Source organism: Oncorhynchus masou, chromosome 31, assembly GCF_036934945.1.
Source record: "Oncorhynchus masou masou isolate Uvic2021 chromosome 31, UVic_Omas_1.1, whole genome shotgun sequence".
NCBI lineage: Eukaryota > Metazoa > Chordata > Actinopteri > Salmoniformes > Salmonidae > Oncorhynchus > Oncorhynchus masou.
The window spans coordinates 50,403,562-50,419,244 of NC_088242.1; the positions used below are offsets into that span (position 1 = coordinate 50,403,562).

At 43.7% G+C, this 15,683-nt stretch overlaps 1 protein-coding gene across 2 annotated transcripts in view; it reads left to right on the forward strand.

The window, feature by feature from the left end:
• The window catches only part of LOC135525225 (calcium-independent phospholipase A2-gamma-like), a 55,028-nt gene that overhangs the window by 25,765 nt on the left and 13,580 nt on the right, over positions 1-15,683 (forward strand). For both annotated transcript variants that reach the window (XM_064952950.1, XM_064952951.1), the window contains exons 3-5: positions 5,353-5,523; positions 5,730-5,914; positions 10,317-10,477. In XM_064952950.1, coding sequence (XP_064809022.1) covers positions 5,353-5,523; positions 5,730-5,914; positions 10,317-10,477 — 517 coding nt within the window. The remainder of the gene's footprint in view (positions 1-5,352; positions 5,524-5,729; positions 5,915-10,316; positions 10,478-15,683) is intronic.

Consider the following 15,683-nt stretch of genomic DNA (forward strand, 5'->3'; position numbering starts at 1 on the left):
AGCCGCTCCTCCCAGTCACTACAGTACTTGGCTGAACCCATTCCACACCCATGGGTGACCCAGTTCCTGGCAGTGATGTAAAAATACTTTAAAGTACTAGTTAAGTCTTTTTTTTTTGTATCTGTACTTTACTATTTATATTATTACTTCACTACATTCCTAAAGAAAATCATGTACTTTTTACTGCATACATTATCCCTTACACCTAAAAGTACTTACATTTTGAATGCTTGGAAGGACAGGAAAATGGTGGAATTCTGTCACGGATCCCTCCAGAACTTTTCATTATGCACACCTGTCCCCTATTCCCACTGATTAGTACTTGTATAAGTGTTCCCTTTGGTTTCCATTGGGCTGTTGATTATTGTTACAACGTCCGTTGGAGCGTGTGAGTACCTGTGCTGTGTGTTATGGCTTTTATGCCGTTGTGGATTGCGCAGTTGATTATCGGTCTCGTCCCGTGTGTTAATCATTGTGAGCTTGTGTTATTTATTCGAGGTACTCCTCGCTCTTTTGTTTGGGTTTCTACCCTGTGTTTTGTTACGTGTTTGTTTGGTCTTCATCCCTGTGCCTTTACACGGCACGCTGTAATTTAGGCTTAATAAAAAAATAACTATTACACATTCCAGCGCCTGTCTCCCGAATCGTTCATGCCAATGTGACAAATTCAAGCACTTATCAAGAGAACATCCCTGGTCATCCCTAATGCTTCTGATCTGGCGGACTCACTAAGCACACGCTTCATTTGTAAATTATGTCTGAGTGTGCCCCTGGCTATCCATAAATAAAAACAACTAGAAAATGGTGCAATTTGCAATGATTTTACTTTTGATACTTAAGTATAATTAAAACCAAATACTTTTAGACCTTTAAAAAGTTGTATTTGACTGGGTGACTTTTACTTGAGTCATTTTCTATTAAGGTATTGTCACTCCCTGGCCATAGAGGCTTTTTATTCTCTATTTTGGTTAGGCCAGGGTGTGACTAGGGTGGGCATTCTATGTTCTTTTTTTCTATGTTTTTGTATTTCTTTGTTTTTGGCCGGGTATGGTTCTCAATCAGGGATAGCTGTCTGTCGTTGTCTCTGAGAACCATACTTAGGTAGCTCTTGCCCACATGGGTTTTGTGGGTAGATGTTTTCTGTTTTGTGTATTGCACCTTGCAGAACTGTTCGGTTGTTGTTTTTCTCTCCCAGTATTCGTATTTATTAAAAGGTATTATGAATACTTACCACGCTGCACCTTGGTCTTCTCCTTCTCCCGACAACAGCCGTTACAGGTATCTTTACTTTTAATAACAATTGGGTACTTTTTCTACCACTGGTTCCTGTACTGGCCTTGGCCCTTAGCCCTGCTCTCTAATCTGTACTCTGCATTGCACGCCAGGCCACAGGTTATAATGGAACATTATGGGGCCTGTAGGGCAAATGGATGTCAAATCTTTGGTCTATTTATCCTTTCCTTTCGTACTGTTTTGGGCATGCTCTCAATTCAACAGATCTCTTTTCTTATTTGAGACTTGATTACAATGGTCTCAAGTTTATACTAGAGTTTAAGTAAAAGCCAGAGATTCCAGAGAAAAGGAAATCCCTACAAATGCAACGACATGCAGACTGTAGGCTATCATGTTGTGTTTTGTCTGTCGGTCTAGACTGTCTAATATTATAGGATCTTGGCTAAACCACCACATTGTGGTGCTGTTTACCATAACTCCCTGCCTCTCTTCTCTCCTCAATATCCTGACCATGTCTCTTTATCACAGTCGAAAGAGAACTAATGCTTTCTCCACCAGCGACTCGCAAAGAAGCTACTGCAGAACTTCCACATCTGACCCAGACATGCTCTCTCTCTCTGTCTGCCTGCCCCACTGCCCCTGTTCCCCTCTTTCATATCCATTTCCTTAAACCTCTCCAGTTGAAAGTAGCCAGTCTAGCCCTTAGCGCTCAGATGGCCAGCCTGTGTGTGTGTGTGTGTGTGTGTGAGAGACAGCTGGCAAGTGTGTGCTGCAGTCAATGGACAGGGTAATCCCCTTCCACCAGATAGGCTAAGTGAAGTGCACACATTAACATTAAGGACAGACACATCTGGACCACCACATCTGCTGTCGTCTGCCCACTTTGGTCACGCTGGTCTGGGTACACCCTGCCATGCCAGCTTCGCGACAAGGGTCTCTTTCCTGGGATGGTGGCTGGCAGCAGCGGCCGCCAACCCAGGGGCATCCTCTCTCTCCTCTCCCAAAGAATGGATTGGGCCCCAGAGGGAGTGGCGCAGGAAGGCAGAAACAGATTTGGGGAATTCCAGCTGGTTTTGGAATTGGGTTGTGTGTTGGATTAGGAAGGAGCTGCTGGGAGTAGGTATTGGTATTTTAGAGCAGGTAGCAGTAGGGGTCTGACAACTGGTGAGAAACGGAGGAAAGGCTACTGGAGAATCAGAGTAACATTTTGTCTCAGGGCAAGATGATGGAGGCGTGTCATATACGGTGCCTTCAGAAAGTTTTCATACCCCTTGACTTATTTCACATTTTGTCGTGTTACAGCCTGAGTTCCAAATGGATACACAAAAAAATAGTCTCGCCTATCTACACACAATAACCCATAATAACAGAGTGGGAATATGTTCATAGACATTTTTGCAAATGTATTGAACATTAAATACAGTAATATCTCATTTACATAAGTCAAGTTAATACATATTAGAATCACCTTTGGCAGCGATTTACAGCTGTGACTCTTTCTGGGTCTTTATAAGCTTTGCACACCAGGATTGTACAATATTTGCACTATTTTCTTTTTAAAATTCTTCAAGTTCTGTCAAGTTGGTTACTGATCATTGCTAGACAGCCATTTTCAAGTCTTGCCATAGATTTCTAAGATGATTTCAGTCAAAACTGTAACTAGGCCACTCGGGAACATTCAATGTCGTCCTGGTAAGCAACTCCAGTTAAGATTTGCCTTGTTTTTTAGGTTATTGTCCTGCTGAAAGGTGCATTTGTCTCCCAGTGTCTGTTGGAAAGCTGACTGAACCATGTTTTCACCTGTGCTTAGCTCAATTCTATTTATGTTTTTATCCTGAAAAACTTCCCAGTCCTTAACAATTACAAGGACACCCATACAAATTATGCAGCCACCACTATGCTTGAAAATATAGAGAGTGGTGCTCAGTAATGTGTTGTATTGGATTTGCCCCAAACATAACACTTTGTATTCAGGAAAAAATGAATACACCATCTAAGGTGTAATTAATAACTTCACCCTGCTGAAAGGGATATTCAATGTCTGCTACCTACCAATAGGTGCCCTTCTTCGTGAGGCATTAGAAAACCTCCCAGGTCTTTGTGGTTGAATCTGTGTTTGAAATTCACTGCTCAACTGAGGGACCTTACAAATAATTGTTTGTGTGAGGTACAGAGATGAGGTAGTCATTCATAAATCATGTTAAACACTATTATTGCATACAGAGTGAGTCATACAACTTTTTCTGTGACTTGTTACGCACATTTTTAGTCCTGAACTTATTTAGGCTTGCCATAACAAAAGTGTTGAATGCTTATTGACTTATTGACTCAGCTTTTCATTTGTAATTAATTTGTTAACATTTCTAAATGTTGTGTAGGCCAGAGACAAAAAAATCTAATTGTAATCCATTTAAAATTCAGGCTGTAACACAACTGTCACGCCCTGACCTTAGAGAGCCTTTAAATAAAAGTCAAATGTACGCCTACCACGCTGCACCTTGGTCCAATCCATCTCGAAACGATTGTGACAGAAGATCCCACCACCCACGGACCAAGCAGCGTGCCCAGGAGGAGTGGAAGACATCCTGGACGTGGGACCAAATCATGGCAGGAGGCAGAAGCCTGCCATGGAAGCAGGCGGAGGCAGTGAAGGAACAACAGCAACGACACCGGGGTTCGCGGCCACAAGGATAGCCCAATTTCTTTTGGGGGGGGCACACGGGGTGGTGCACGGGGTGGTCGGCAGTGCCAAGGTGTGAACCAGAGACAACCTGGGAGGAGGTAGAGAGGTAGTCAGCCACCCAGGGAGAGTGCCAGTGCCCGTCTGGGATTCAATAGAACAGTGCGAGGAGGGATACCGGAGAATGGAGTTGGCGAGGAGTACTGTATGTAGCAACGTTGGCGTTTGGAGGAGCGTGTCACCAGTCCGGTGCAATCTGTGCCGGTCCCACGCATCAGGCCTCCAGTGCGCCTCCTCAGTTCAGTACGTCCTGTGCCTCCTCCCCGCACTTGCCCTGAGGTGCGTGTCACCAGCCCGGTGCCACCTGTACCGGCCCCACGCATCAAGCTTCCGGCGACAGTTCCCAGTCCAGAGCTTCCGGCGACAGTTCCCAGTCCGGGAATGGTCCGGTTCCACGGAAGCAGAGGGATCAGCGATCCGGAGCCGCCACCGAGGCTAGATGCCCACCGGGACCCTCCCCCATGGAGTCAGGTTTTGCGGCCGGAGTCCGCACCTGTGGATGGAGGGGCAGCTGTCTATCGTTGTCTCTGATTGGGGATCATACTTAGGCAGCCTTTTTTTCCACCTTTAGTTTTGTGGGATCTTGTTTGTGTGTAGTTGCTTTCTGCACTGCATGGAGCTTTACATTCGTTTTTGTATTTTGATGTTTTTTCGGTGTCATTTAAATAAAAGTCAAATGTACGCCAACCACGCTGCAACTTGGTCCAATCCTTCTCTCAACGATCGTGACAACAACAAATGCACTGTATATTCCATGTGGTCAGGTGATGCTGGTGCTGGAGGAAGCTAGCAGTGATCTGCCTGTGCCTCTCACCGTGGTTGATTCATTAGTGGCCATTTTAATCCCAGTCAATGGCTGTGGATGGATCATCCCTGAGTAATGATGCCCATAACGGATTATCCTGCCGGCAATTAGTCTCCCATCCAGCCGCTCTCTTCTCTAAGCCTCAGACCTGGGTTCACTTCAAATACTATTTGAAATCTTTCACATTTATTTTGAGCATTTGCTCTAGCCTGCCTGGAGTGACAAATGTGCAAGGTTATCCATTTTTGGGACTATTCTATTGGACAATTAAGCCAGGCAAGCACAATGAATTACAGATCAAGTATTTGCAATGATATCAAATAGTATTTGACCCAAGCTGGTCCACGGGGGACTCGAAGAATGAGATTTACATTGTGGTTCCATTATTCGATAGCATCTTGGATTCCTTGTGGAGGGAGTGTCAAGGGAGGCTGTAGTGCTTATAGTGTATATTTACAAGGGTGTGTGTTTACGTATGTTTCTCCTCTAAAAACCTGTTGGTCTTAATAGCCTAACAAAGAAGCATTGGTTAAATATACTTCCTTCGGCTGAATATCCTTCTCCTCCTGCTCAGGTGCCATCCCGGGCTTCATGCTGGGTGTGTTCCAGATCCCTCTAAATGATTGTGAGGAGCTCTACAGGAGCTGGGTTCTGACGCCTTCAAGCAGAACGTCATCGTTGGCACCATCAAGATGGGCTGGAGCCATTTCTTCTGCGACTCGCAGACCTTGGAGCAAATCCTCAAGTGAGTCTGGAATAGAATAGCTTCATAGATTCAGAACAGCACAGCATGCTAATTTTGTCTCAAAGTGTATTGGAGGAGATTATCAAAAGGTCCCTTCCTCGGGTATGGATGACACGAGGACAGAGGAAGCAAGGATTTGAAGACTAAGTAACATTTTCCGACACAGCCTTCTAGTAACAAAACTCCTTTTTCCTTCTCTCCCACAGAGAGAAAATGGGCTCTGATGGTGGAAACATCAAGAAACTCCAAATGCCCAAAGTTAAGCTTTGTCACATGGCATGACTCATTACACTGTCTGGAGTGTGGCGCTGATGATCACACACACACACACCCTCTCATGGATGACAAGGTGGACAGTGAGGAAGGAAGGCCCTCACGATCCCTTAAAAAGGTCCTAGTAGTCATTTTTTATTTCAATATCAAATCGTTTCTGGGTAACAATTGAGTACCTAACTGTGATTGTTTTCAATTATGGTCAAATATAAACAAAAATAGATTTTTAGTCGAAGGGCAATTTCTCAAGCAATATTTTTGCTAGGACTGCCTGGGAGTGGTCTGAGCAGTGAGGGGGAAACTGAAAATGTGATTTTATTGGCAGAGAGATTTGGAACTCCCTTTCTCAGTGTTTTTACACGTAGTCCCTTTCAGCAAAATGTTTGTGAACTCAGTGCAGGAACTCAAACCCCTCAAAAGAGGCCCGAAACTAACTGAACTTAGAGCCATCTCGTGAGGGGGTCTGAGTTTGGTTTTGGTTCGAGAGGGGGTCTAAGTTTGGGTTCCCTTTAATAGGACAATGTGGACATGAAGCTCCCCAGGTTCCCTTGTCATTATTCCCGCTCCACACCTAGATTACTTCAAACGTTGTTTCCCCTGACATAAGCCCTCACATTGGTGCCAAAAGAGAGAGAAGATGATGATGTACAGGTTAATGCAAAAAAGGTGTGCCGTTTTTGGATGTTGATTAACGATTGTCAAGGATGCTTAGAAATTCCAGAATATGGTGTGGTTTTTAGTTCAAATGATTTGTTTTCAATATGTGATCTGTAGGCTAAGAGAGCTTCTCAAGCTGTTGAGTCGATTGTGGGGTTTGAATAGTGTGAAAAGACAACATATTTGGTGAGAATCACAACAAAATCTATTTTAGCTGTTAAAGGGGCAGTAGCCTACATTGAGTGTACAATGTTTTAAGTATAACATTATGTAATCTGCAGTTATTCTTCTGCTATTTAGATAGCAATCATTTTTGCATGTTAACAGTATCCTCGGATTACAATTATTGTCTTGTATTTGAACTAAATGCAATCTATTGCCTCCCAAAATATAAGTAGGTGTATCTAGCTGTCTGATAACACATTCTGATGGAATGGCTTGTCCAGCACATTGTAAAGACCCAGAGTGCATTGAGTGAAAAAAAAAAATGGTTTCCTTTCTAAACATATTAATGTGAATTCAAAGAGGACTCGGATCACAGAATAGGTCAAGTGAAGTGATAAAAGAGTTGAGTCCTCATTAAGGGAAGGGTGCATTGAGAATACAAAGGTACAGTAACCGAGTTATTTCACTTTTTTTTTTTACCCCAGAGTTCACTTTAAAGAGGCCTGAGATCGGTTCTTTTAAAGAGGATTATATGTGAAAACACTCTTGGTTTAACTAATTCTCCGCATGGTGATAACACCACGGAAGGCCTAAACTCCATCCTACCAAAACAGCCGGAGATTTCAAGCAGTCTTCAAACAGCTCTTACGCATAAAGGGCATTGTCAATCAAATCAAATGAAATTGTACTTGTCACATGCGCCGAATACAACAGGTGTAGACCTTACAGTGAAATGTTTACTCACAAGCCCATAACCAACAACGCAGTTTTAAGAAAAAGTACCTACATTTTATTTTTTTTTTTACAAATTAATTAAAGAGCAAAAGAGCAGCAGTAAAAAACAATAGCGAGGCTATATACAGGGGATACCTGTACAGAGTCGTTCATTTTCACATTATCTTAATTTTCAAAATTGAACAGTATTATTCCAAACTCATAGTGTGGAAATATATATATATATATATAAAACATAGAAAAATCACATTTTTGACTGCACTGGGCCTTTAAAGGCCCCATGCAGTTTTTGAATTTTCTTTTTCAATCATCACTGTATGTGTCAATATATTTGATGTTTATTTAATGAAAATAACTTCAACCTGTATGTTTAATAATTTATCACCCTGAACTTCCTTTGGCCTTTGAAATGCTCAGTCTGATCGTGTGAGCAATAGGAAACAAATGTGAAAATATTTACATACACATCTTTAAATGGCTGATGGTCTATTATAATCAGATCACATTGTGACATCATGATGTGGTTCACCTGAACAGGTCTTTCACAAAAAGGGAATTGTCATAATTGTACAATTTCAGACCGTTATTCCACCTCATAGTGTGGAAATATCATAATGAAAACAGAAAAATCATGTATTTAACTGCATTGCCCCTTTTAATAATGAGGTCACTCAGAAAGCTTCTGGCCGGTGGCTGGCTGGCACGCACACACACACACACACACACGTTTCGTTCTTCTATCCTCATGGGGACCGAAAATTGATTTCCTTTCAAAATCCTATTTTCCCTAACCTAACTCCTAACTTCCAGTGGCGTTGTAGCTTGTATGGCTCCCTGGGCAACCCCCCCCCCCCCCCCCCATTCTGCACCATTCTGCACTAACTGCGATTTTCATTCTGACATTTGGAACAACACATAAAAAATCTGAACATTTTAAAACTTTATAAATATAAAAAATATATACAAAAAAATAGGACTCATAAATATCAACAAGAAGTAACAAAGACAAATGAAAAGAAATGTGTTGATTTGGCACTCGAGCATCAGTACATTACCCATCCACCAACACTGTCAAATCAAATGTTATTTGTCACATACACATGGTTAGCAGATGTTAATGCGAGTGCAGCGAAATGCTTGTGCTTCTAGTTCCGACAATGCAGTAATATCCAACGTGTAATCTAACCTAACAATTTCACAACAACTACCTTATACACATAAGTGCAAAGGAATGAATAAGAATATGTACATTAAAAAATATATGAATGAGTGATGGTACAGAATGGCATAGGCAAGATGCAGTGGATGGTATAGAGTATAGTATTTACATATGAGATGAGTAATGTAGGGTATGTAAACATGATATGAAGTGGCATTGTTTAAAGTGGCTAGTGATACATTAAAGATGGCAAGATGCAGTAGATGGTATAGAGTACAGTATATACATATGAGATGAGTAATGTAGGGTATGTAAACATGATATGAAGTGGCATTGTTTAAAATGGCTAGTGATACATTTATGACATTAATTTTCCATTATTAAAGTGGCTGGAGTTGACTTAGTATGTTGGCAGCAGCCACTCAATGTTAGTGATGGCTGTTTAACAGTCTGATGGCCTTGAGATAGAAGCTGGTTGTTGTCCTTGATGATCTTTTTGGCCTTCCTGTGACATCAGGTGGTGTAGGTGTCCTAGTGGCAGGTATTTTGCCACCGGTGATGCGTTGTGCAGACCTCACCACCCTCTGGAGAGCCTTACTGTTATGGGCGGAGCAGTTGCCGTACCAGGCGGTGATACAGCCCGACAGGATGCTCTCGATTGTGCATCTGTAAAAGTTTGAGTGTTTTAGATGACAAGCCAAATTTCTTCAGCCTCCTGAGGTTGCGCCTTCTTCACCACTCTGTCTGTGTGGGTGGACCATTTCAGTTTGTCCATGATGTGTACACCGAGAAACTTAACCCTTTCTACCCTCTCCACTACTGTCCCGTTGGTGTGGATAGGGGGGGTGCTCCCTCTGCTTTCAACCAAGAGTCAAGACTAAACCAATTCACCTTGGTGGTGTATAGACAGTTTTTTTTTGCACAAACCAGCAAAAAATGCAACAATATGTCCGTGAAACTATATATTCACAGTATCATGAATGAATTGTGGTTTATTTGGTAGCATTTCGTAGTGTGACTGATTTATAAATATTTGCATTAGTAACGTACAAAGATAGAGGTGCACCATTTGATAGATTCCACCGCTCCCCCTCCCTCAGGCTTCCAGTCGGGAGACCTAACCCCGCCCCCCTCCCCATCTTGTACTTCTGTGTGGAAGACCTTCCCAGGTAGTAGCCTGCCTAGCTCACAAACTAGAATCGGGGAGTCCACCCCGACAAGGTTAATTGACCCACAGTCACACACGGTGACATGATATCATTGACGTGACGTGCAAATGAGCGATAGAAAACCGATCACACAAATGTCACCGCTACAAAAACTTTTTTGTGCGGGCGCCCCCATCCTGCCCCAAACAAGATGCCCATGTCGCCTATACCTAAATCTTCCAGCGCTCCTAACCCTAAACCTAACCACTAACCTGTTCCCCTTACCCTAATTGTAACCCTAACCCTGAACCTAAACCCCTAAGCTTAAAATAGCCTTTGTCCTCAGAGGGACATGGGAAATGTCCCCACGAGGGAGAATTTGCCTTGTTTTACTATCCTTGTGAGGACTTTGAGCGATTTGTAGATCCCCACAAGGGGACTTGTCATTGTCATATTATTGCTAAATCATGTATATGTGTCGCCCCTCCTATATCTGCTATGTGGATGACTTGGCTATAGCAACACATTCTATTAATATCACTCTTATTCAATACATGGCTATGTACATTTACATAACCAACATCACCAGCAGTTTATTGAATGGGGCCAAATGGAAAAACAACAAATGTCATGTCATACCCTACTTCTACCTCCAGGTGGCATTATTGAGCACTCCTCTGAAGGCCTATGTGTTCAGGGAATATAACCTCCAGCCAACCGAGCCAGGGGTGCACTCCCACTACCTCGGGGCTATGAACACAAAATGTGGCAGGCAGTCAGAGCCTCTTCCGCTGCCATGGGACACGACCTCCATCAGGTAAGACCAGGACCAGGTTGGCTCACCAGAGAGCATTGGAGGTAAATTGGGCTCTGATTTCGTGCAATTATTATTTTGTAAGGGTAAGGACCCTCTCTCGTGCTCTCTGTTTATTTTCCTCACACGTTCTCATGCACTCTATTTTTCCCTCATCCCTGTACCCACTTTTCTATAATGAGCAGGGGTGGGAACAGGCATTATAATTCATAGTAGAATACTTGAGGTTTTATCCTACTTCACCCAGCAGCAGCCTGTATTTAAAGGACTGAGTGACATTTATGGCCTCCCTCCAGTGTGTAGCCTAGTTCATATAATCCTGCATAAATCCCACTTCTCCATCCCTGTAATACACTTCCGGAGTTTTGGATTCATGTGAAAACCATCAGCATTTGTTTCCAGGCAGTTACATTTGGACAGAGAACAGGAAGAGTCAGACAGACTTGTGTGGCCCGAATGGTGCCATATTCCATACAAAGTGCACTACTTTTACCTAAATGAATGCACTATATAGGGAATAGGATGCCGTTTGAGACACAATCTGCCTGAGAGATGGTTAACTCTATGCATTCTAAACAGGCATCTAAAGAGACAAGCCATTAGACCGGACAAGAGCTCAGCAACCACAAATACCCACAGTACCTTCAGAAAGTATTTTGACTTATTCCACATTTTGTGTTAAAGCCTGAATTCAAAATAGGTTAACTATTTTTTCTCACCCATCTACACACAATACCCCATAATGACAAAGTGTAAACATGTTTTTAGATTTTTTTTGCCAATTTATTGAAAAAAACGTTCTATAAGCACCTTTGGTAGCGATTGCAGCTGTAAGTCTTTCTGGGTAAGTCTCTAAGAGCTTTCCACACCTGGATTGTGCAATATTTGTCCATTATTGTTTTCAAAATTCTTCAGGCTCTGTCAAATTGGTTGTTGATCACTGCTAAACAACCATTTTCAGGTCTTGCCATAGATTTTCAAGTAGATTTAAGTAAAAACTGTAACTCTGGAGTTGCTCATTGGCCGTCAGTGTGAATTTGGCCTTGTGTTTTAGGTTATTGTCCTGCTGAAATGTGAATTCATCTCCCAGTGTCTGGTGGAAAGCAAACTGAACCAGGTTTTGCACTGCTCGACTGAGGGACCTTACAGATAATTGTATGTGTGGGGTACAGAGATTTATTATTTTATTTTTTATTTTTTTTATTTCACCTTTATTTCACCAGGTAGGCTAGTTGAGAACATGTTCTCATTTGCAACTGCGACCTGGCCAAGATAAAGCATAGCAGTGTGAACAGACAACACAGAGTTACACATGGAGTAAACAATAAACAAGTCAATAACACAGTAGAAAAAAAGAGTCTATATACATTGTGTGCAAAGGGCATGAGGAGGTAGGCAAATAATTACAATTTTGCAGATTAACACTGGAGTGATAAATGATCAGATGGTCATGTACAGGTAGAGATATTGGTGTGCAAAAGAACAGAAAAGTAAATAAATAAAAACAGTATGGGGATGAGGTAGGTAAAATTGGGTGGGCTATTTACCGATAAGACTATGGACAGCTGCAGCGATCGGTTAGCTGCTCAGGTAGCATATGTTTGAAGTTGGTGAGGGAGATAAAAGTCTCCAATTTCAGCGATTTTTGCAATTCGTTCCAGTCACAGGCAGCAGAGAACTGGAACGAAAGGCGGCCAAATGAGGTGTTGGCTTTAGGGATGATCAGTGAGATACACCTGCTGGAGCACGTGCTACGGGTGGGTGTTGCCATCGTGACCAGTGAACTGAGATAAGGCGGAGCTTTTACCTAGCATGGACTTGTAGATGACCTGGAACCAGTGGGTCTGGCGACGAATATGTAGCGAGGGCCAGCCGACTAGAGCATACAAGTCACAGTGGTGGGTGGTATAAGGTGCTTTAGTGACAAAAAGGATGGCACTGTGATAAACTGCATCCAGTTTGCTGAGTAGAGTGTTGGAAGCTATTTTGTAGATGACGTCGCCGAAGTCGAGGATCGGTAGGATAGTCAGTTTTACTAGGGTAAGTTTGGTGGCGTGAGTGAAGGAGGCTTTGTTGCGGAATAGAAAGCCGACTCTAGATTTGATTTTCGATTGGAGATGTTTGATATGAGTCTGGAAGGAGAGTTTACAGTCAAGCCAGACACATAGGTACTTATAGATGTCCACATATTCAAGGTCGGAACCATCCAGGGTGGTGATACTAGTCAGGCGTGTGGGTGCAGGCAGCGAACGGTTGAAAAGCATGCATTTGGTTTTACTAGCGTTTAAGAGCAGTTGGAGGCCACGGAAGGAGTGTTGTATGGCATTGAAGCTTGTTTGGAGGTTAGATAGCACAGTGTCCAAGGACGGGCCGGAAGTATATAGAATGGTGTCATCTGCGTAGAGGTGGATCAGGGAATCGCCTGCAGCAAGAGCAACATCATTGATATATACAGAGAAAAGAGTCGGCCCGAGAATTGAACCCTGTGGCACCCCCATAGAGACTGCCAGAGGACCGGACAGCATGCCCTCCGATTTGACACACTGCACTCTGTCTGCAAAGTAATTGGTGAACCAGGCAAGGCAGTCATCAGAAAAACCAAGGCTACTGAGTCTGCCGATAAGAATATGGTGATTGACTGAGTCGAAAGCCTTGGCAAAGTCGATGAAGACGGCTGCACAGTACTGTCTTTTATCGATGGCCGCTATGATATCGTTTAGTACCTTGAGCGTGGCTGAGGTGCACCCGTGACCGGCTCGGAAACCAGATTGCACAGCGGAGAAGGTACGGTGTGATTCGAGATGGTCAGTGACCTGTTTGTTGACTTGGCTTTCGAAGACCTTAGATAGGCAGGGCAGGATGGATATAGGTCTGTTACAGTTTGAGTCCTGGGTGTCTCCCCCTTTGAAGAGGGGGATGACTGCGGCAGCTTTCCAATCCTTGGGGATCTCAGACGATATGAAAGAGAGGTTGAACAGGCTGGTAATAGGGGTTGCGACAATGGCGGCGGATAGTTTCAGAAATAGAGGGTCCAGATTGTCAAGCCCAGCTGATTTGTACGGGTCCAGGTTTTGCAGCTCTTTCAGAAGGGCGAGTAGCTGCGGGGGGGCGGAACTGTTGGCCGAGGTTGGAGTAGCAAGGCGGAAGGCATGGCCAGCCGTTGAAAAATGCTTGAAGTTTTCGATAATCATGGATTTATCGGTGGTGACCGTGTTACCTAGCCTCAGTGCAGTGGGCAGCTGGGAGGAGGTGCTCTTGTTCTCCATGGACTTCAGTGTCCCAGAACTTTTTGGAGTTGGAGCTACAGGATGCAAATTTCTGCCTGAAGAAGCTGGCCTTAGCTTTCCTGACTGACTGCGTGTATTGGTTCCTGACTTCCCTGAACAGTTGCATATCGCGGGGACTATTCGATGCTATTGCAGTCCGCCACAGGATGTTTTTGTGCTGGTCGAGGGCAGTCAGGTCTGGAGTGAACCAAGGGCTATATCTGTTCTTAGTTCTGCATTTTTTTGAACGGAGCATGCTTATCTAAAATGGTGAGGAAGTTACTTTTAAAGAATGACCAGGCATCCTCAACTGACGGGATGAGGTCAATGTCCTTCCAGGGTACCCGGGCCAGGTCGATTAGAAAGGCCTGCTCACAGAAGTGTTTTATGGAGCGTTTGACAGTGATGAGGGGTGGTCGTTTGACTGCGGCTCCGTAGCGGATACAGGCAATGAGGCAGTGATCGCTGAGATCCTGGTTGAAGACCAGGAAGTATTTGGAGGGCCAGTTGGTCAGGATGACGTCTATGAGGGTGCCCTTGTTTACAGATTTAGTGTTGTATCTGGTGGGTTCCTTGATGATTTGTGTGAGATTGAGGGCATCTAGCTTAGATTGTAGGACTGCCGGGGTGTTAAGCATATCCCAGTTTAGGTCACCTAACAGAACAAACTCTGAAGCTAGGGGCGATCAATTCACAAATTGTGTCCAGGGCACAGCTGGGAGCTGAGGGAGGTCGGTAGCAGGCGGCAACAGTGAGACTTATTTCTGGAGAGAGTAATTTTTAAGATTAGTAGTTCGAACTGTTTGGGTATGGACCTGGAAAGTATGACATTACTTTGCAGGCTAACTCCTCCCCCTTTGGCAGTTCTATCTTGACGGAAAATGTTATAGTTGGGTATGGAAATCGAGGTAGTCATTAATAAAAAACACTATTGCACACAGAGTATGTCTATGCCACTTATTATGTGACTGGTAAGCATATTTTTTATTCCTGATCTTATTTAAGCTTGCCATAACAAAGGGGTTGAATACGTATTGACGCAAGAATTTTCAGCTTTTCATTTTTTATTCATTTGTAAAAATTGAGAAGAAAAAAATTATTCCACTTTGACATTATGGGGAATTGTGTGTAGGCCAGTGACAAAATATCTCCATTTAACCCATTTTAAATTCAGGCTGTAACAGAAGAAAATTTGAACAAGGGTGAATACTTTCTGTACATCTTGAATCCTCTCCACTCAGCTATTTTACTGATCAATAATATAGCCCTTCTTCTGCCCCTGATGACCTTCCTAATTGAGTTGTACCCCCCCCACCCTTTTGCCCTCAGATCAGCCTCAATCCGTAGGAGTATGGACTCTGCAAGGTGTCGAAAGCGTTCCACAGGGATGCTGGCCCATGTTACATTTACATTACATTTACATTTAAGTCATTTAGCAGACGCTCTTATCCAGAGCGACTTACAAATTGGTGAATTCACCTTCTGACATCCAGTGGAACAGCCACTTTACAATAGTGCATCTAAATCATTAAGGGGGGTGAGAAGGATTACTTATCCTATCCTAGGTATTCCTTGAAGAGGTGGGGTTTCAGGTGTCTCCGGAAGGTGGTGATTGACTCCGCTGTCCTGGCGTCGTGAGGGAGTTTGTTCCACCATTGGGGGGCCAGAGCAGCGAACAGTTTTGACTGGGCTGAGCGGGAACTGTACTTCCTCAGTGGTAGGGAGGCGAGCACGCCAGAGGTGGATGAACGCAGTGCCCTTGTTTGGGTGTAGGGCCTGATCAGAGCCTGGAGGTACTGCGGTGCCGTTCCCCTCACAGCTCCGTAGGCAAGCACCATGGTCTTGTAGCGGATGCGAGCTTCAACTGGAAGCCAGTGGAGAGAGCGGAGGAGCGGGGTGACGTGAGAGAACTTGGGAAGGTTGAACACCAGACGGGTTGCGGC